Genomic DNA, 22362 nt, shown 5'->3' on the forward strand with positions numbered 1-22362 from the left:
AGGCTGAATGCTCCCAGAGCTGAAACTCTCACCCGGCTGTCAGAGAGAGATCACTGGGAACTGTAAAAGATCGGCTCTGTTAGATAGACGACCTGTGGCAGCGCTGGTTTGAAAATGCCCCAAGAAATACAACAGAAGACCTCAACTTTAATTTAGCTGATAAGACCTTTCTTGTTCTGAAAGAGTGACAGCACACAGGGAGAGTGTTTCTTTCAGCCACAATTAATCATTTCACATGTAAGTGGGGGCTCAGGGGTCCCGAAAAACACGAAAGAAGGTTAGATTCATGTATCATTTCTTTTATGGAAGGTAGCAACACACAACTTGTGAAATGGCTACCTACAAGTCCAAACAAAAAATGTAGTGATACTCTGCTGAGTCCTCTCCCAGTGATACATTAGAGGTCAGGGCCAGCAGCAGAAGCCCACCGACGAGCGATCCTCATGATCAGACACAAATCTGTGGTAAAGCTAGCTGAACCTGACATGCATTAATAATTTTTTTTAAAACAGACACACCCAATACAAAAGGGACCTGAGCACAACCAGATCCAAACAGACCAAAGGATAATTAGCACTGCTACAGAATGCGGTAGACCCGAACAGACCCCGATAGATGGAGAACAACAACACTGGCAGCAGCATTATGCGCTATCAAGCATGAAGCGCTATCAATTAACAAGCAGCCACAATCGACTACAGCAGCAATATTGCTCATGTCCTATGAACAAATAAAGTCATAGAAACTTATTAAGCACCTGTGTTGGTTCTTGGTTCCTCAGAACTGAGTGGACCCATGAAGACCTTGAGGTAGCTATTTAGTATGTCAAGAGAAAGGAGCTGCATGATCATAAGCTCCAAATGTTCATTCTTTAGGCATCTTTTGGCTGTGTTTTTTGTGCCACAAGGTACCTCAGACCAACGCATACTGTGTCTAGCTAAAGAACACTTGAGCGGGGTGAACTTTTACGAGCATTCGGCATTAAGGTTCTGTGGTTAACTGATAGCCTCCTCAACCATTAGGCCTCCCTGCTCTTTGCGTGTCTTGAGTTCTGTGTCCTAAGACCACCTTAAGACCACCTCAAGACCACTTCAGAATGGAGATTATGGCATTATCTTGGACTGAAGAAACACATCATGCAATTCTAATAAAATACAGTATAGCGCTCATAAGACGTGGTGTTCAAGATGAAGGTTTTTTTAAGAGGATGATGGTGGGATTGTGGCGTTTACCTGTTGGTTTACACGGCAGTGAGAGGGTCCGTGGTGCATGAGGATGCGGACGATGTCCACATCTCCCCGCCAGGCGGCCAGGTGCAGCGGGAAGCAACCCTTGCTGTCAGCGATGTTTGTGGACGCCTCAAACTGCAACAGCTTTAGTACCACTTCCCTGAGAAAGACACACACACACACATACAGATCAATATATCGTCAGATCGGAAGATGGAGGGATGGAGAGAGGGAGGAGGAGGAGAGCTGGGCACTAAGACCTAAAATCCATATCACAGAATACTGTCACATTTCACAAAAAAAACATAATAAATCACTTTGCAAATAACAATAAATGTATAATTTTACTGAATATTTCATATATCCAAGAAGGAATCTACATAATGAAAATGATTGCTGCCTTTTCTCTTGACAGGCACTCATATTCTGTGACCTTGGTGACGCTTTAACAGGTTTAATAAATTCAATAATTACCAGTCAACAGGATTTCAACAGGTCTTAACACTCAATAACTGTGTTATCATGTGTTAATCAGCATCACATATGCTAGAGCCAAAATTAGCTTGAATAACCTACACAGGATGTTTTTTCCCGTACCTACCGTTAAAGTTATTATGTCATACAACACCACCATCTTTACTGCAACTCCTCCTTATTTCAACTGAACCTTTTGTTTAACTATAACTATCCTCAAGAAGATAAGGGATACACCATGCAGTTCTATTTTTAATGAAACATAAGGACAGGATAAGACAGAATAAACTTGGAAATGTTGCCCTTCACATCTGCATGCATAACATTGCAAAAATCATGGCTTGTTTTGTTTTCCCTAACGCTGCCTGAAGTGAGTTGGCCCTGTTTGATACTCAAAAACACAGGTTTATGTACATCAACATGTACACGTGGGACTGAATTGGACTGAATAAATGTATTTAAATCAGGTGTTCTATCTACTTTTGTTTCCTCCTTCAATGACAGCATAGATCTATAACCACAGGTTCTGCTCAGTATCAAGCTGGAGCCTACTTAAAGTACCTAGTGTAAACCACAGGCTTATAGGTCATGGAGGGATGTATGGTGTTACTATGAGTGAAGGATCAGTATACAGCCCAGTCCAGGAGGCAGTGATAGCAGGGAGTTCAGCTGGAAACGATCACAAATTGAGGACAGACAAATGCTCTCATGTTTCCCTCTAATAAAGTAATCTCCCTTACACAAATAGATAAAGTGACAAATCATTGTGCCTGTGCTTGTTCTGGAAATCCACTTAGCTGCTGCTCAGTAGTAATGTCAGCAGGGCTGTTTCATATTAGGAAGTCTTCAGCTGAAGTTGTCACCTATCTCTCTGTAGAGGAAAGGTGAAGGGCTTCATTTGCATTTGAAATGTCAGGGGGAGAAAAAGAGGAGAGAGAAGGGCAAAACCTCTCCTGGGACCAGAGGTGAAAGCAGCGCTGAGATGCTTAATGAACTGCTTTGTTAATTAATGAGTTATTCAATTTTTATATAATTGACTCACTTTAAGTGGAAGTTATATAGCAAAACCACACTGACGGGATCTGGGGGTCACATATAAAAATATTAAACTTCTTGCCCCAAAAGTTTTATGTGGTAAAAAATGATTAAAAAGATCTCAAACAACAATTCAAACCCAGCTTGAATAACAAATCTCTGAATGCAGCACTGCCTGCTGCCAAGTCTATGTCTTAATTGCCAGTTCTCTTTTTACTTTCCCACCTAAACGTTAAATCACTCCTCTGCAGCTTTTTGTTGGCGGCCTAATTTTCACTGTGAGGCTGCATTTTTCTCTCCCTCCCTCCCTCCCTCCCTCCCTCCTCTCCTCTTGAGTTGATCTGAAGTAGGAAATCCACATAATTGCCCCCAAAACACAGTACTAATCCTTCAGTTCCGCCAAGCTGGGATAGCGGTCAGGCTTGCAGCTAATCCACACTGTGTAACGGATTTCTCAGCAGGCCCAGGTGAAGAAAGGAAGCTGCACAGTAGCTCTGTGCAGATACAGACACAGAGCATGCACGCATTTAAACTTCTGCAGAAATAGTGTGTTTGCAATTTCGACCCATTGCCCAAGAGTACCGGCATGTCATGACACTCAGAACAACACAGGACTGCTGTAATGCTACGATGATTGGTTGTCATCATTTAACTTAATATAAAGATTACATTTGTTCTCTAAATTCTGTTAACCTTCATCTAATGAAACCTCATAAGATTAACTCTTACCTTTTATGTTCTGCATTTATTTATATTTATATTTTAATTGGCTATAATCAATACTTCTATAATAACGTATGAACATGGGGACTGCTAGTACTGTAGGGATGAACCTACTTATTACCAGGGGCAGGTCTCACATAGAAATATATAAGGTTACATCAATATACTAATATCTACAAGTCAGACTAAAGACTAAATAAAGATGTCTACACTTATCCCTTGCACAAGCTGTCATGAGTAGAGGAGCAATTTTCCATGAATTTTTGGTTAAATTAAGAATTCCCCCTTTCATATAACCCCCCCAAAAAAAACATGGTTGACTGAGCAACCATGTCAAAAACCAAAACCGCTCAGCTGTCTTCACTCCAGCAGAAACTGTTCTGGAAGAATCCCAGAGTTACAAGGACCTTTTACTGGGGAAATTCAGTTTGGAGTGTAACAATACAAGAACTACCGGTAGCACAAAATGAATTTCAGCCCTGTAGCAGAGCTGACATGCTGTTATTGAAGCAGGGCTCAGTACTTACAAAGACGAAACGACTGACAACCTCTTCACTGATGTGTATTTCCTCCATGTTACTGCAGTCTCTAAAAGCTATTGTCTATTTCCTTATTCACGCCACAATGTTATTAAAACACAAATAATACACCACTTTTTTTTTTTTTTTCGGTCATTCGTTGGCGCTGATCAGCAGGTGTCACTGATTGTTACCATGGAAACGCTAATTAGCAGGTGTACTCAGTTAGCTTCTAGGCTTAAAATAAGTCTGTGTTTACTTTTATGAAACCGTCTAACTTTCTTTAAACTGGTGTAAGAGCCAGTTTAAGACTGGTCTAACACTACAGATAGGCTACTTTCCTCAGGAGCAGTAACTTACAGAGCAAAACAAGAGCTAGCAGTTATAGTAAAAAAGAGTGAATTTTGGACTTACATTCGCCATTTGTGCAGAAATATGACTCCAAATTAATGCTAATGTCGCTGCTGTTTGCTTAAAACTTAAAAAGTGATTATAATCCGTCAATGTTGTGTTTACAGCTGGTTTCTGCTGCCCCCAAATGGTCAAATAAATCATTTATTGCATGTTTATTCAGAAAAGTCAAAAGAGACCTGCCCAAAATTTAATATTAAAAGGTCCAGTGTGTAACATTCAAAAGGATCTATTGGCAGAAATGGAATATAATATTAATAGGTATGATCCTGCACACAACATTCACCTATAGCACAAAGCACATATACTACAACCTGAGAAGAATAAAACAATTACTAAATTATTAAATACATTATGTCTTCACTTGACAGCAGAAATAAGAAAACAATCAAAGGAAAAATGCATTTTCTGACTTTTTCCCTCTAACTACATAATTTTTTTCACATACATGACATTTCAGCACTCTAACATATTAGTACTGAAAAAAAAGTCAATCAATCAATCAGTGGATTGACAGAAAATTACATTCATTTTGGTGACTATTGAATAAAAATACCAATAATTTGATGGCTTCCATCTCACACATTTGACAGACTTTACAAAACATATAAACGTAAACACACCCCTCTTCAAATGCTTCTGTATTGAACTGTACAGCACTTGGATTTATTAATAATTGAAGAAGTCTTACCTGTGTCCATTTAGTGAAGCATGATGTAAAGGCGTGTATCCTGTGCTGTCTGTGCAGTTGACATTCAGGCCCTTCCACATGCTGGAGAGAAAACAGAGATACATAAGAATTAATCCTCAAAGTGAGATACACACACACACTCCACTTGGCAACCACTTTTATATCATCTCTCTATTGAAGTGTTGTCTTGGTAAAGTGCTGGTTGACAGTAGTGTTGACGTGTTGTTTTTGAGAGATTGGTAGCTCATTGTCACACATATTTTGGACTGTTTCTTAGACAGAAAACACGACACAGGCTTGAACATTTTAGCAGCTTTGTTTTTTTTTTTTGCAGAGATACAGCTCTTTCAACTGTTTAGTGATGTTTGTTCAGTGTTAAATTGCTATTTATCTACTGAGAAACAGATGAGTACTTGCTGTGAGTTAACTGATTTAATAATTGTGGCGTTTCCTGTAGTAGGAGGAGCTACAACTTGTATAAAAAAAGAGATTTAGAGCTCTTTCAAGAAGATGAAGGAGGCCAGAATTGCTTCATTTCTTCTTGTTTGTTTGTTTGTTTGTTCTTTTTCTCATTAAAAAGTATTGGGTTTTCTTTCTTCGCACAAAAGAATTTTACTTTTATGTATTTGGTTCCTGAGGCGAGAAGTATAGTTTCTCATTTGGGGGCTACAGCCAGCAGAGTTTAAGTCCTATTTCATCATATTGGCAAATAAGGAAAGTGACTGAGGTTGACTCTTGTACTTGCAAAAGGCTGAGCATGCAAATAAAACCACACTAAACAGACTCTCATAAGGAAAGCCAGCTATGCACATATACACACACAGAAACAGACATCCACTCACTATTACACAAATAGAGCCCAGGGTTTTCCCAGGGCTATAATTATATGACCTCTCTTTTTCACATGAACTCCTCCAAGCGCGTCAGAAAGAAGTACTAATTAGTTGAATTCCAGTTTTGAGCAGCTCCGCGGTGCCGAAAAGCTGAATCAAGTAACTTCTAGAAGCGACTAGATTACCTTTTTTTAAATATATAAATTAAAGAAGACTCGATACAGTAGCTTCTGACATCGAGACATGAAGTAGGTTTACTAGTATGAAGTGAGACAACACTAGGTTTTGAAATATGTTCACATATTTCTGTTTATTTCTGTTTCAGGCCATAAACTGATGCATATAATTGCCATAAATATGTATCTGGACACAACCCTCATGTTGGCTCTCCCAATAATTGAGTGAATGCATCAATATTTTATGATTTTTATTATATATTCTTTTTATTTTATGGCCTGTATTTGTTGTATAGTATAAAACAATGATTTCTATTAAATGTATTGTAATGAAAGCAGCGCCCTTTGCCTTCTATTTTCCCTTCCCTTGACAGATTCTGTGTCTTAAGTTTAATTTTCCCTTTTCAGTGAGTGGAGCCGAAGCTGCCGGGCAAACCGTTGAGCGCTGTGGAGGCAGCAGAACATTCAGCGAGTTTGACAGACATCAACACAATGATCAAGGTCAGTGGCTTTTACACGACGGGCGCGTGCACACTAACACACAAATAACCCTGAATTAAAAGTGGTATTAAGGGCTGGCTGCACACAGACACAGTGTTCATTGATCAATACCAAGTCGGTTGTTGTGAAGGATGCAGAACATTTTACTGCTGAACTAAACGATGGCTATGAAAAAAAACAACCACAACCAGGTGGCCTTAAATCTAGATAAGTCCAATAGCTGAACAGAACAGTACATTAGAACAAATGTACTAATAAGTGAACACATCTTTTTAACAAGAGAAACAAAACAGAAAAGAGTACATACACACACACATGCACGTTAATACTGCAGTATGTTACACACAGAGGTCAGAGGGCAGTAGACCACAGACAGAGAGACACAGCACAAGCTTGTTTCTATTGGGTCAGCTGATCTCTACACACTGCGAGAGTGTGTGTGTGTGTGTGTGTTCATATTGATCGCGCCTGCTCTGCTGACCCCTTTCAGCGCTGACCTATAGAACCAGCGGGATGGGTTGTTAAAAAGAGCAGACTGACAGAGGATGAGACAACAGGATGCAGGAAGCCAAAATGTGAGGCAGAAATAGAGACAACGAGGAGTGAAATTAATGCCAGTTTCAACTCAGCTGTCAAGTAAATTTGGACAGATTCCATTTCCCCACATACACAAACATACACCACAAAAATGAAAAGTGCAGCTCAGTAAATGTCTCTTGTCTTTTATTGAGAGATACTGGTGCAAATCTAAAAACTTGGCATTATCATACATAAGACCGACAACAGGACTGACCTTTCTGGAGGTCATTGAGTGAATCAAGCCTACATGATTATTAGGAGGAACTCTGCCTTCAGGCGCTGTGTTATTTTATTATTTTATTAGTTTATTAGTTCTTCCTGCTATTTTTGCTGCTCTGGGAAATTAAGATAGACAGACAGCAAAGAGCACTGCATAAGTAAGATCCAAAGTGTACTGGTGCACAGCAGAAGTTTAACTCAAACAAACATCAACCAATTTGGAGCTGGGGCGCTGAAATAAACACATAAAAGCATCTTAAAAAGCAAAAAATCTCTTTCTCTCTGGTGAAAAAACATAAAATAAAAATATTTAATGTGTTTCCTGTCTTGTTGTCAAGATATTAGAACTTACTTGATGCCAGGGAAACTGAAAATAAGTAGAATTATCTCATTATTGACTGCATGTATCCATTTATTACTTATTTTGAAAGAAGGTGTTCGTCATTTGGGGAAATATATGCACTTGCTTTCTTAGAGGGGATTATCTTATCTTAGTGGATGAATTGATAACAGGGGGAAATAGCTCATCTGGCTCTTTCTAAAGAAATACCAAAAAATACCCACTGACACCTCTAACGTTAACTAATTGGTAGGAATATTTCAGAATTTTGAATAATCACCTCCTGGCTCTAGCTCTGCTCTTAACACGCAGACCTGAGATTGGTACTGATCATCATTAGTGCATAAGTAAAATATTCTTATCAACAATTCTCTTCTTTTTTTAAACTAATTTTGTGATAGCAGGTGTGGCATTTAAAAGACATTGAAGTTCAGTCATTAACATCCAGCCCTACACCCAGTGAGCTTGTTTAATCAACATATGCATTTCTATAGCCTTTTATTACATATTTATTTTTATTGATCAAAATAATTCCATATTAAAACAAATGTTGTGCTGCCATTGCAATATCCAAGTTTATCAAAAATGTTCCATTTCCACTCACTGCTTCTAATTCAATACCTCATTAATCACATGAAACTACCTGGATGGAAACACAGCTAATGTTCCCTACACTCCCGTAAGCTGTTTTCTATATCTGATAGCTGTTCGCCACACAAACCCGACCTTGAACACACACATACACACACCCACGCACATGTACCTATGTCGTTACCATCAAACGACCAAACTGTACGCCGATTCATTAAAAACTTCCTGTACAAAGAGTCTTTCATGTGAGCGGCACTCTGCACAGCCCCAAACACAATCCACCTCTCCCACACACCCACAAACACACCGTATTAATGCATAATCACAGCAGTCATACCTCGAGTCGCATATAAAAAAAAATTAAACTGCACAAACAAATATATGTGGCCACTTTGTGAGGGAATGTGTAAACCTTGTTCGCAGTGTGCGTGAGCCTCGCTGTGACGGCCAGAACTGAACAAGGTGTTGTGTTTTCTTTTGGCTCTTACATATGTGTTTGTAGTGACACCAGCAGTGGGTGTCACTGCTGGGTGCCATAACACGTAGCAAAGCATTTTGTGGGGTCGGTTACTTGTAGGAGTAGGACTCAAATAACTATTAAAGCAGGGTTTAGCAAGATTTTCACAAAAGGTTTGGAGAAAAGCTCCACTAATCTTTATTTTTTTTATCTTACTGGAACCATAGACTGTATAATAAACAGTGGACAGAGCTTCCAGGTCTGAAAAGTGAAGCCAATGCAGAAGAACCTTAAACGTGCATTATTTCTAATGGCCAGCAGGGGGCAGCTCCGTGGGATGCAAAAATAAGTCTTATGGAAACATGAGCCTTCTTTTGACTCAATTTATTTGCTCAGTAAACAGCTGCAGCTAAAACTGAAAAGAGTGAATATTGGATTTATAATATATTCATCAGATGGACATAAATATGTATCTAAACTCTACATGTTGCTGGATCTCTTAAGGATGTGTAAATAGGCAGTTATATGCTAGTATGTCAGCCGTAGCAACTTTGCAAGGCAGTATTGTGTGTTTTTTGGAATTCTTCTGCCTCCGACTTAGTAATATATGCAGTTTCAAGTCCTGATTTTGCATTAAGGTGGTGGCATCCAGTTTTATCAACATCTAGATTGAAAAAAACCCCAAAAAGAATCACTCAAATTCAAAGAGATACTTACAATGAGTCTGTGGTATACAGTGGTGAGTTTATAGCTGCTTATCATGCTTGGAGATACTACTGTACTCTACTACTGTTGATATTCCCACAATAGTCCCTTGATATAGTCCTTGACATTGGATCTATATTCATGATTCGCACAGTAAAACATGTCAATGAAGTAAATTTATTGAGTCCACTGCAGCTTTAAATTGCTACACAGAGACTGTGCCGTTTAGAACAATAAATACCACACAATGGATAACAACCAATTTGATCATGGTGAATCACTTCCTATCGAGACCTGTTTTCTTATCACAACTGTTAATTTCTGCTTTGCCATGTTCCGTCTCTAAATTCCCAAACTCAGTTTCGGTGCCATGCCATTGTTTTCTGTGTTTTCAGTAACAGCGTAAAGCCAGCCAGCAGAGTTTAAATAGAATTAGTGGGCAACTTGAGATTAGATAATAGAGGAGAGGTGCTGCTGCAGGAATGCAGACTCTTGGATTAGTCAAATATGCAGACGACGTCCTACCTAATTAACCTCAGGAGCTGCAGCAAAGGAAAGCTCTGTTGGGAAAAGATGTCTTCGTCTTTGTGTACGTGTGTGTCTCTACAACTACTGCTGCCTTACCTTACATTTGCATTAAAGTTTAATGGTGTGTTTTTGTGTCTTGTGCTTTGACTTCTGCCTCTTTTTCAGCGGCATTAAAACAACAATCAAGTGCTATTCTACATCAGAGTTTACTAACTCAATCTTTAACAGCAAATTTGTCTCCTTCTCCCTTGGTAAGTGCTAATGCTCTTTTTATTTTTTCATTAAAGCACTTGAAGGTAAAGGGGTCAAGCATCATGAAAGGCCTCCCAGCAGGCAGAGCAAGGCTGCCCTCTGTTTGAACCCTTCTTCAGTTACAGTATGACAGTTTTTCCTCGCCTTTACATCACTTTACTAAAAGCCAACACACTGAGGACTGCTCTGACATGATATAATATTGGAAAACCAAAAAAGAACAACCTGTCTTGGTTGTATCTAAGTCTTTATGAGAGTTTAGTAGCATTATTAGTTTGATAGATTAGATTGATTTGAATTATACATTTGTGTTCATATAAAAGGTCATACATCTCACCGCTTACCACACAATCTACAATCCTGTTTGTATATTGATTTGGGTTTTCACTGAAGCTGAACAAGATGATGATTCATGTTCTATAAAAAGTCAGAGGGAGGAAGTTTTATACCCATGCAAAAACCTTACCCCAAGCAACTTAAAAATACTGTTGCCCATCAAGCAAGAGCTAAAATGACTCCCTAACTCTTTAGAAGTCATTTATTATCAGCCAGGACCAGGACCTGTACTGTCTTTCAAGTAGTAAGAAATTCCTCATTTTGAATGCAAACTTCTCATTCGCCGTTTCAGAATTAAAGCCTTCATTTGCTGGTTCTCACCATGGTTATTAAAGCTGGCATCACATTGCAGCAAAGTTCAAGCCACATCAAAGCGGAGCATTGTCTTCAAAGGAAAAGGAACGAAGCAGTTGGGGAAACCTTTGTAGTCCTGGATTCTTTTTTTGAGAGATGGGGGGGTTTGTGACGAAGAAAGTTAGGTTCGACTCAATCCAACAGGCTGTTGAAATTTCACAGCCCATTATCAGAAGAAAATGAAGGCAACAACAGCAATAACTTCATGGGAAATCAAAAAGGGAACCAATAAGATGCGAGGTGTGTTCGCTATCAGAGCAGATAACAGCAGACAGGAAGTTGACTTGCTTCATATCCTGTTTTGAGTAAGAAGCAGAAGAGATACCTGCTGATTAAGAGCAGTGTCGCAAGAGCACACAAACTGATATGGTCTATAGGATGACACACGCACACTCAGACATGCACACAATTTTCTAGAGAGCTGGCCTTTGATGTTTAAACCCCAGCTCACACGGAGACAGCCCATCCCCCATGATGCTTTAGGGCATGAATATTCTGCTTTACACTCTAATGTCTTGAGCAGGTGTGCAAGAATGGATAAGGTTCAATACACTTGTGTGTGTGTGTGTGTGTGTGTGTGTGTGTGTGTGTGTGTGTGTAGGTGTGTGTGTTTGTGTAGTGTCAAAAGTGAGATCAGCTCAACCACAGAGACAATTATAGAGCAAGGTGTGTGTAAACTCTCAAAAGACCAATTACCTTTCTGCAGAGAGAAGAGAGAACCAACCTCCCTATCTGTATATTTCTCTCTCTCTTTTCTTTTCCCGTCTTTTCTTGCAACTATATAAACGTGAACGCCCTGCAAGAGAGAGGGAGCGAGCGGAGGGAAAACAACTACATTAATGAATACTGCAGAAACTGTATGCTATTGTATGACCAACCATTTTATCAGGTCATTAATAACAGTGATTGATTAGGAATCACATTCAATGTTGATATAAACATAAAGACACAACATTTGGCACAATCACTCAAATGCGCTATTTCACCGATACACAGCGGGTGGCAGTAACCAAGAGCTGCGTGAGAGAGAAATTTTAAGCAGCCAGGGCCACGAAGTCCTGACTTTTAGTTCCTGGTACAGCTAAGCTACACATATACTAGATACTACACTTCCCATAAGGCAACTTCATGAGTACCCCTGTTCTAAATAAGAAGGGACAAACCAAACACTAGCCCTCACGGTTGGAAAGGGAGGGTGAAACGAGTTAGCTATAATCTGCAACTACACCACTAGATGCCACTAAATACTGTATACTGGACCTTTAAAATACAAATATATTGAATTTAATTAAGTAAAAAATGAGGTCAAACATACATATATCATTATATATCGATAATAAGCCAATGTCATCTGATCATATCGACCATGTCAATATATCAGTCATGCTCCATTATGAACAGGCACACACAGTACATCAACTTTTCACCAGAGACTGATTAGACAGCCCGAGGATTTCTACAGGTTATGCTGTGACCTCCAACAAGGCAGCAATCTCATTTTCACTTAATATTCCCACGACATCAAGAAAAAAAAAATCCCATTCACACCTACACAGGCAATCCTGCACTGCTTCACAGAGAGAGGTGTTTCCTCCTCTTTCCATCTCACTACCCTCGCAGATCTGTCACTCTCTACTGCTTCATTTCTACACCAATTACAGTGATGGGTAAATTCACAGAAGAGTATGGCAGATGCAGCGAAAAGAGATAAAAATTTCAAACGAACCCCCAGCATGTCAGAATAAATAGTCTCTCCTATTGAGTTTGTGAGCATAAACTGCTACTGTTGCTATATTTGGATATTTACAGAAGACATAAATGTTTAAATTTTGAAACAACTTAATATAACTTCAAAACTGCAGGATGAAGTGCCCAGCTATTCTGTCTATGATCTTGCCCTCCTCATCAGCGTCTGGCAAATCCCTAATTTGCTGATCTCATTCTTGTAAAATTGGCTCATATGCTTTTGCATATTTAGCAAAACAGAAGTTCCCCCCTCTACAAACCTCCTCGTTAACAATTTTGCTCATTTGAATACGCTGTGGTATCCCCCCAGTGTGGGACTCCATCCAACTTGTAAATCATGTCTAAAGACATAAAACCGCTAAAAGAAATTAAATAAACAAAGCTTCCAGTTTTTGAATGTGTCCCTTTTGTAGACATTCATTCCAGTTAACAATCCTTAAAATACAACATCGCAGTGAAAGGCCCTATTGACAAGTTTTATCAGACTAATGGGGACAACTGTATCTAGAAAGGCTACATTGGATTTTCTAATATAGTTTCTGACATTTAAGTGGCAGATGTTTAAACAAACCAAAGCCAGTCTCTGTGAAGATTGTAACACGACCCATCATTTCTTTTCAAATGTAACTTTACAAGCATCTTTTGAACCATGATGTCCATAGAAGATGCTGGAAGATTTGTAAATTAACTTTTTTTACTGTTCATTTAAGAAAAAAACATTTACCTTATAACAAAATGAGGCGACATTAACAGTAACTACATTTTTATGTCACATTTTCAAACAATAAACAAGCAATAAACATTAAATTCACCAAAGTAAAATGCCAGAATATGCTGTCTGCACAAAAAAGCAACAAATGGCTGCAGTGCACCGTTGTCACAATACATCACAGTAACTAAGAAAGCTAAATGAAAAACAAAGGTAACAAAACATATCTAAATGTCTAATTTTCCTTTAAATCTGATGCATTAGATCGCTGAACAAATTTTTTAACAGATATCCACAGTTTCACTATGAAGGTGTGCTAAGTTTTAAAAAGGTTTGGGAATTACTGCTTTAAAGCTGAAAGCCGTAGTTGCGACTCACAGATCCACTCACAACACACTAAAATGTGTGTTGGAGTGGAGAAAATGTGGAGGAAATGAAGCATAAAAAATCCTTAAATATGCAGAGAGGCTGCTCACTGTATAAACGCATAAATATACATATGCAGAGTGTATGTGAAATGAATGAATGAATATGCAGCGAGGCCACTCAGTCAGTGACAAATGCCCTCAAAGGAGCAAACATCATCTGACACGTTCAATGGGTCAAGAGGGCCACCGCTCCCCATCACAGGAAGTAATTTATCTTCGGGTCTAACTGACCTCTGGTGCACAACAGAACACGGAGGGTTGCTGTTGGGTCAAACACACACACACATACATAGTGACTGACCCCGCTCTTTTATCCGTACTCACCCATAATTAAAACAAGACACAAGTAATCGATAGCTGCACAACGCCCCTGCTGGGATTTAGTGTATTGATAGAAGTTTGAACATTGATCAATTTGGGTTGTCCTGAGGGTTAGTTACTGGAATGGAGAGAAAGAGCCCTGGGATATACAAAAGGGGTCAGTGGCAACGTTTTTTCCTGAAAATCAGATAATGTGATATATGTTTTCATGCGGTATTTTTTAGTTTGAAATGTCCATATAGACATGGACAGGACGTACAGGAAGTGTGGTGTTGAGGCCGTTGTTGGATCTGTATCCAGGTCAGTGAGATCCAGCTGGAGGGGCTGCAGTAATAAATGAGCTGGTTATCCCTCTACACACTGTGGGCAAGAAGACTAATGCCTGCAAATGTCTTAGACTAATTTATTACTGCACTGCAACACACTCATACACACACTGTGGCATTCACTGGCAATTACACACCCTGTGGCTTTAATACAAAAAAAGACATGGTTAGATAAAATGATTTCATTAAATACATTTCACCTTTTATTCATCAATTTGAGAGAAACTCAAACCATAACAACATAATGAAGATGCAGCAGAACTCAAATATCCGCTAGCTCTGTGGGAAACACACTGCACATAGGGACTCAAATGCCCCTGACCTTTAACCTCTGTCATAAGCTCATATGTCACTTGATCAGGATGTAGGGAGGGTCAGAGGAAGGAAGAGAGATGAGAGGCAGCAAGAGGAAGGAGGGGAAGAGAAAATACATCTAATGCAACAAAAACTCTTATCATGCAGCGTGTCAAAGAACAGAGGAAAACAGACTAAAAAAGAGGCAATGAGAGAGGTAGACAGCCAGATGAGATACCACGATCTGAAGACAGCTAAAAAATACGCTTTCCACTTTCCACATCAGAGCAGTTTGTCTATTTCCGAGTCTTAAACAATCTGGCAGTTTGTCTCTCAGCCCACCTCCTTAAATAGAGATGGAAACATCCCTCCTCTGTCCTGAGTTGACTCCTCGTACTCTACACAAGAACATCTGAATACAGAATCCACATCAAACTGGCAGCTTCTTCTCAGCAGCAGCACAAAGGTTTGCAGTGATTTATATGAAAAACACCCCTGTGACCTCTCTAGAATTAGTTTTTTTTACAGGAGTTTGGCTGGACGACTATAAACGTGCTCAGACCCAAGAGCCCTCCAGGCTTAATATCAAAACCTTTTTACCAAAGTTGACTTGATTAAAACTGTAAAAGGAGTCCTGATATAAGCAGCCTCATGTGAACAACTGTTTCCTCCACTTAAACAACACAAGAAGAAACAGCATGGGAACTGCTTTCTTTATTGCCAAGGTTTGTTGCCTTTGTTAAATGTTTTCTTAACACTAGAGCTAAAATAGGACTATAGCCTGACCAACAGATTCTCCAGCATTAGTTCATAATATATCCAAGATATGTTCAAGGTTTTTTTAAAAGCACTGACACCATTTCGTCATTTGTACAACAGAGAGTATTGGCAAGTTCAAAATGTGTGTATAAATGTACATTTAAGGAAATGAAAGGAAAATCGGTTTATGAAAACAAAAAGAATATTGGCCAATATGTCTTCATCAGATTCTCAACTTGCAACTCTCAATATATCTGCTTCAAAAATCCAGTACTGTTCAGGTTGTAATTATTTTACACTAAAATCCCAATTTGACTCTAATCTTGAGCCAAAATTTGATTCATCATTAATGTCTTAACGCAGGTGAAAGTTTTAGTTCACAACCACAACCATTCCAACCTTAAACTCCTCATATCATCGTTTTAACATTATCAGCTTTAAAAGATCAGAATCAGGACCTTGAATCAGCTCGTCCTGTCTGTCTGTCTGTGCAGCCAGCCTTAGCTCAAGTAGCTAAAGTGCAGAGCTGACAACAAGTCATCAGTTAGGTATTAGAAATCTTTCTATTTTGAGGCATGACTTCTCAGCAGTTTGTTATCATTACCATACTTTGACAAATGGAGCTTTTATCAATAAACTTAATGCTATTGTTTATTTTTGAATCCTGTAAGAAACTGCATAATTTTGTCTGATTATTTTCATGTATAAGTTAAGTGATTTGGCACCGGCTAATCCTTTATAGTACCATTGTAGGGCACTAATACAGGCCTGGAGTTCAAGCTACAGAAAGTAATGTCAGTTTCAATCAGAGTTGGAAGTCGCAATTACAAATCCTTTAGCCATAACACGCATTATGAAAAGATGAAGGTTAACAAACAACAAAGTCTCTTTAAAAGACAAAGCAAGACAAACTTGTGGACACAACAAGAGAGACAGACAGGGAGACGGCAAGACAGCGATAGAGGTAGACAACACTCTTCTCTTGAATCAAACTGAGAGAAGCGGAGGTGAAGAAATGGCCGCATTCTGCTTCGTTGCTGCCACTATTGATTTACACTGCAGCCTTTCCAATCAGTCACAATCTGGAGAGCTCCAAACAATCTGTAAGTGCGTGTATGAACCGTATGTGTGTCTTCCTAAGGCAATTCTCCTCACAGTAAGTAAGTGATGGAAAGCCTTAGATCTCCACTTAACAACAGCCAGCCACAAATCCATCCGGCCGAGCATCGATTAAGCCCAGATATGCAGCATTACGGATGGGAAACGTCAGCTCTGGATCTCTATCTAAGTGGGATAACTAATCCATAGACTGAAACAATCGATGGATTTATACTGTAGATCTAGTAAAGAGAACTCCGGTGAAGTTCTAAAGAGCCACTGTTTTGTCCGTTTGACTGAAAATACAGCATCCTGCTTTGTTGTTTATTCATCAGCAGGCTAACAATGCTACCATGCTGAGGGTGTAACGCTTACCACGTTCACCATCTTCGTTTGGTGTGTTAGCATGTTAACATCTGATAATTACCACCCAACACAAACCAATCCAATGTTTGTTGAGATATTTCAGTCTGAACCAAAGTGGTGGACAGACTAGCCAGCATTACCCAACATTTATCTGGTTTCAGCTTCTAAAATGTGTAGATTTGCCGTTTTTCTCTATCTTATACCATTCTTAATCGTATACACTCGGGTTTGGGACTGATGGTTGATAAAAAAAAAAAAAAGATAGCTTAGGGTGCATTCAGATAGACAACAACACTTTGTGAGCGAGGGTGCCAAGGCAGAGGGTCCTGGTAAAAAAAACAACCCAGGGTAGCCCCACAGAAAAGTTGAACTTGGCTCAACTCAAGGAACTGCGTTAGACAATCAAATACATGCAACCATGCTTAAATTCATGGTAGTTAAACTGGACTTCCTTGCATTGTCTCACAGGTACCTGAAGCAACACAACCCCACCAACACAGGCAATGTTAGGTCTTAAAACCCACTTAATCTGTAGTGAAACACAATCACTTTGCAGCCCTAAAACGAGATTTCCTCACATAGAGCAGGGAGCTCCAAGGGGCAGCCATTTCTCATTTGATGACCGCTGAAGAGCACTGTGGGAGCACCAAATGCATTTCTTGTTCTTTGTTATTTGCAGATTTCCCTAGGTAGTGTGAGGATTTGAACCAGCGACCCTCAGAACGACCCTGCTTTCTTTTATATTCACTTCTCCTGCCAAAAGCTCACTCTGAATACACAAGCTCCAGAAACGATTGTGAAATGTGTGAGGCCAGATGCCTGCATCTATAAACTGTATCAAATGTTTGCTCTGTTCATGATAATTCAGTTCTACGTCTGGGGTCAATTCAACTTGGCAAATGCATTTTACGCCAAGCTTATTTTCTTCAAAATACAGAACACGGAGTGCAGTGATTTTGCAAGTCAATTCGGGCTAAATATCATCTGGCAACTCATCGGGTTAGTTACAGCCACGCCAAGTCTATCTTCATTACCCACCCTGCCACGAGGAAATTAGCCATGCAGCCGCAATAGAGATCATGATAAAACGATATCAGTGGGAGAGTCATTATGATGAAAGGCAGGGAAGGTGTTGGAAGTAAAGTGTTTAAACCAGCACAGCTCTCAGAGGTGTTCTAAAGAAACAAAGAAACATCTCAGCTTGGTTGCAAACTAAACATTTACACTGCGGCGTGTTTGCATGTGTGTGTACAGCATCAGGGCAGTAGCAGGGATCCATGGCTATATATGGTCTGACAGAAGGTTTTGGTTTACCCAGAAACCTCTCCATGTTTCTCTCTCTCTCTCTCTCTCTCTCTCTCTCTCTCTCTCTCTCTCTCTCAGTTCTCTAAATTTCTAAACAATAAGTGACCACCCTCAATACAATTCAGGAAGTACAATTTGTGTAAAAATGTAGTCATATAACATATAAAACATTAAATCAATACATGTATAAAAAGAAAGGTCACAAATGAGTTTTTCCTCTTTCTTCTATAGCGATATTTTGAGTATATAACTTCTTGGCTAACTAAATAATGACTGGTCAGACTGTAAACTTTCAGTATATATGAGTGAATGTATATATGAGTGAATGATTTTGGCTTCATGAACTGTGAAGAAAAAGTGGGGAGCTAAAGAATTACAATAATAAAGTATAAAACACAATAAATGAGTAACCTCATCCATACAGAGTACAAATAAAAATGATATTTTTTAAGTATAACGTAACAAAGATCGCCTGCGTAGATCCACACCTGCTTAAAAAAGCTTGTAAAGAAACAGGCGGGGAAACAACCACATCTGTCCACAGTGTGTTTTCACCATGGCAACCAGCCTGCAACTGTCCTGGGATGAATTAACGGCGACTGCTACTGTGAGCCAAGCATGTTTGCTACTCAAACAACTGTTATGTTTCTCTACATATTTGTTGTATTTTTGCGATAACGAATGGAGGAAAATGGAGTGTGTTCGTGTGCTGAACAGCTGTCTCCTCATGGCATGCCAGTCTTCCCATTTTTTTTTTTCTCTCTCTCCTCTGAGAGTGTATTAGGCCTGTCAGCAGGACTGCCGCATCCCATTTAAACTGCTCAGACCGCAGGATCACACATCTGCTGCTGCAGGACCGCGCAGGTAAACACCACTCAAATAGACACTGAAACGCACACCAACTGTGCCGGGGTCACAGCACATTTGTCAGGGTATTTTGGGCTTTTGTTCTCACACACACGGAGCACCAGGGTGAGAGGAGATTATTATTTCAGGAAAATTGAGATAATTGCATACCCATATCGTTGCTGACCACGTATTGTTGTGAGAAGCACACTCCAAATGTGGTGATTTTGAATTATTCACATAAACTGCAGGATTACAGATTGCTTTACGGCCAGCAAAACAATTCTCCTTCATCTTGTTTTACCATTAAAGTTTGTATGGATTTTGTAAACTGGGAGGCAAACTGGTACCTCCAGTCATCCAAACAGGTTTCAGCTCATATGAAAAATGATTCAACAAGTCAAATTCTTAATAGGTCTACATGCTGTTGTTGTTGTACTTCCGAAAACATGCAAACAAACAAAAACATATTGCTTTATATCCTGTATTGACAGTGTAAGTCCCTGGTGCAGTAACTGGGCAGCTGCTCAGATATCACTGGGCACTGATCCCACTGTTGTGATGTTTGTAAAAAAAAAAAAAAAAGAAAGTGTTGCCATTTGCCAAGATCGGTTATTTCTTGATTTTCTCCCAAGAAACATGATAAATAATCCCTGTTCTGCTGATGCTCGAGCAAATAGCCTTGAAGGGACATTAACCTAAATCTAACCTCACCTATCAGAGGTTGAGAAATTGCTTGCTTTATGGGTTAAAACGTCCTTTAACATATTTTCTTTTTACAGTAGAAAAGAGTAATAGAGCTAATAGGAGTAGAGAAATGACACAAATGTCATCTTTATAAAAATAATTCAAAAAGTTGGGAAATACATATACTTGCTTTCTTGCCAACAGGTAACAATGGGCATGTTTAAATCTCACTAACATGTTCTCTTTATCTTGTTTGTTTAACATCTGAGCAAAAATAACGTGTACAAATAACAAGCTGTGGTTTTACATGTGTACTGTTTCGACCCCAGTGTTTATGCTAAGCTTACCAACTCGTGGCTTCAGCTCCAGGTTTAATGGACAAAAACAAAAGTCGTTTGATTTTGTGAAAGATTTTGTTCTAGTGGTTTTTTTTCCCTCAGTGTAAAAGAGCCCAAAAATGAGGCTATTGAATTTAAGCATTGCTCTCTGGTGGTGATACTCAACTGTTGAAAAAAACCCAGAGAGGAAACAGGAGGATCAATAATGGATATAAATGTTGGTGTGGAGCTACATATATAGGTCAGTGGGTCACTGACATGTTTTCTATATGAACATAATATACAGGCTTAAGTAGAAAAAGTGTGAAAGTTTATAAGCAGCAAGTGTTGTCTTTAAAGGAATAGTTTGACATTTTGGGACATTTTAGCATAAAGACTGGTAGCACGGGGAAACACCTACTTTGGTAAAAATCCACCTAGGAGCATCTGTAAAAGTCAATAATCACACTTTCTTATGGATTAAAACAGAGCCAGATTGTATGCTAAGCTAAGCTAACCACCTCCTGCCTCCAGCTTCATATTAAACCAACAAGTACGAGAGTAAAAGTCAAAAAGCAAATGAGCATATTTCCCATAAATCCCAAAACTATGCCTTTAACTTGCTTCGGGAGACTGTGAAGGAGAAGAAGTGGCTAACGTTCAAGCAATGCTTTGACAAACCGCAGCAACACAGAGAAATAAACACAGAACAGCTACATATGGTTTTTGTCTTTAAACACAATACAGAGGTTCTGTCATATGTTTCTGTTCATGTCGTTTTCAAGAATCCCACAGAGAGGAGGTACATATTCAGGTTTTAGTTGAAACGAATACTGTCCATCTGTTACTCCGGCGACTTCACTGGTTGTTCATTACTTGTACCTTATTTCCATGTAAAGACCTTTGTGTCCCATGGATACTGAATGCATCTTTCACTATCTGTCTGCTTCCATCTCTGCAGTCACTTTTTCTTGCCCTCTCCATCTTTTGCTCTCTCTAACTTTAAACCAAATTATACACTCCCTTTCACAAGTTTTTTTTTTTTTTTTCCATCTTAGTTGCTATTCTTCCCCTACTTGCCAATCACAGACACCCAAAAAGAGTGCACACATTTGCACTGCCAACTTGTGTTCACACACAGCTGCATGCAATTACCCACCACAAGAAGGTATTTAAAACATGAGACTCTCTGGCCTGTGTTATTTATCAGATCTATCAAAATAGCTCTTCCATGAATGTCTATAAACCTGCCAAGTGTGTGTGTGTGTGTATGACTGTATACAGCGGGTGGCATCCTGCTTACGATGCAGCAGAGGATTGAAAGCTGTCTCAGTTTAGCAGAAGAGCAACTTGTTTCCTCTCTCGTCTACATCACTGTCACTCCTCTCCTTGCCTATGTCTGTCCTGGATTTTCGAAGATTTTGGCATCCTTGTCATACCGACAACTGCGAATGTGTAGGATGTTTCATATTATTCAGAACAGCTGAACACACACAAGCTGAAACACAGGCACAAGCTTATACCTTTCCCACTGTATTCCTCTGGCAGTACACCAGAATTAAATGCTGTACAGTAGCTGCACTTATTATTATTATTAACAGCCAATTATTAAAAACACAAGAGGCCAAATCAAATATAATGACTGTTATTTGAGGTGATTTATGCTCAGTTAAGCCAGCTTTAAAATCAGAAGGAATATAAAACCATTTTAATTCCCAGTAAGAAGAATTCAATCATCAGGTTGAGTGAAACTGCTTCCAAATCAGAGCTCCCAACACAGAATTGGAAAGAGAGGAGCTCATTCAATCTAGAAGGTTATTGCATGAGAGGCAATTAATTTATCCCAATTATGCCTACAGCGAATAAACATCCAGTGCCTTTCAGGACTCGAGCTTTCATCCTCTTTAGGCTGTTTGCAGCACGCTATCATCCAAACAAATCATTTGAAAAGCAAGTCTTCACTGCTGCAACAGCTGACATACGTGTTTGATGGAAGTTTCTTATGTTGTGGTTTCTTTCTCCCGTTTGAACAAAAGCTTTGCTCTTTCCACTTTGTCCTTGAAAACACACACACACACACACAAAGGAAGACACATCTGTGAATCTCCACTGCCCCTCAGGCCATTCCCCTGGTGATAAGCAGAGCTAAGAGGCCTCTTTAACAACAAGTTGACTCTATTGTTAAACGCCATCTTTTAACAGAGATAA

At 39.3% G+C, this 22362-nt stretch overlaps 1 protein-coding gene across 5 annotated transcripts in view; it reads right to left on the minus strand.

The window, feature by feature from the left end:
• Window positions 1-22362, minus strand: part of anks1b (ankyrin repeat and sterile alpha motif domain containing 1B) — a 218406-nt gene that overhangs the window by 153845 nt on the left and 42199 nt on the right. For all 5 annotated transcript variants that reach the window (XM_051391667.1, XM_051391664.1, XM_051391663.1 and 2 more), the window contains exons 2-3: window positions 5082-5162; window positions 1233-1389 (exon numbers count right to left, since the gene is read on the minus strand). In XM_051391667.1, coding sequence (XP_051247627.1) covers window positions 1233-1389; window positions 5082-5162 — 238 coding nt within the window. The remainder of the gene's footprint in view (window positions 1-1232; window positions 1390-5081; window positions 5163-22362) is intronic.

Source organism: Dicentrarchus labrax, unplaced genomic scaffold (genome assembly GCF_905237075.1).
Source record: "Dicentrarchus labrax unplaced genomic scaffold, dlabrax2021, whole genome shotgun sequence".
Classification (NCBI taxonomy): Eukaryota; Metazoa; Chordata; class Actinopteri; family Moronidae; genus Dicentrarchus; species Dicentrarchus labrax.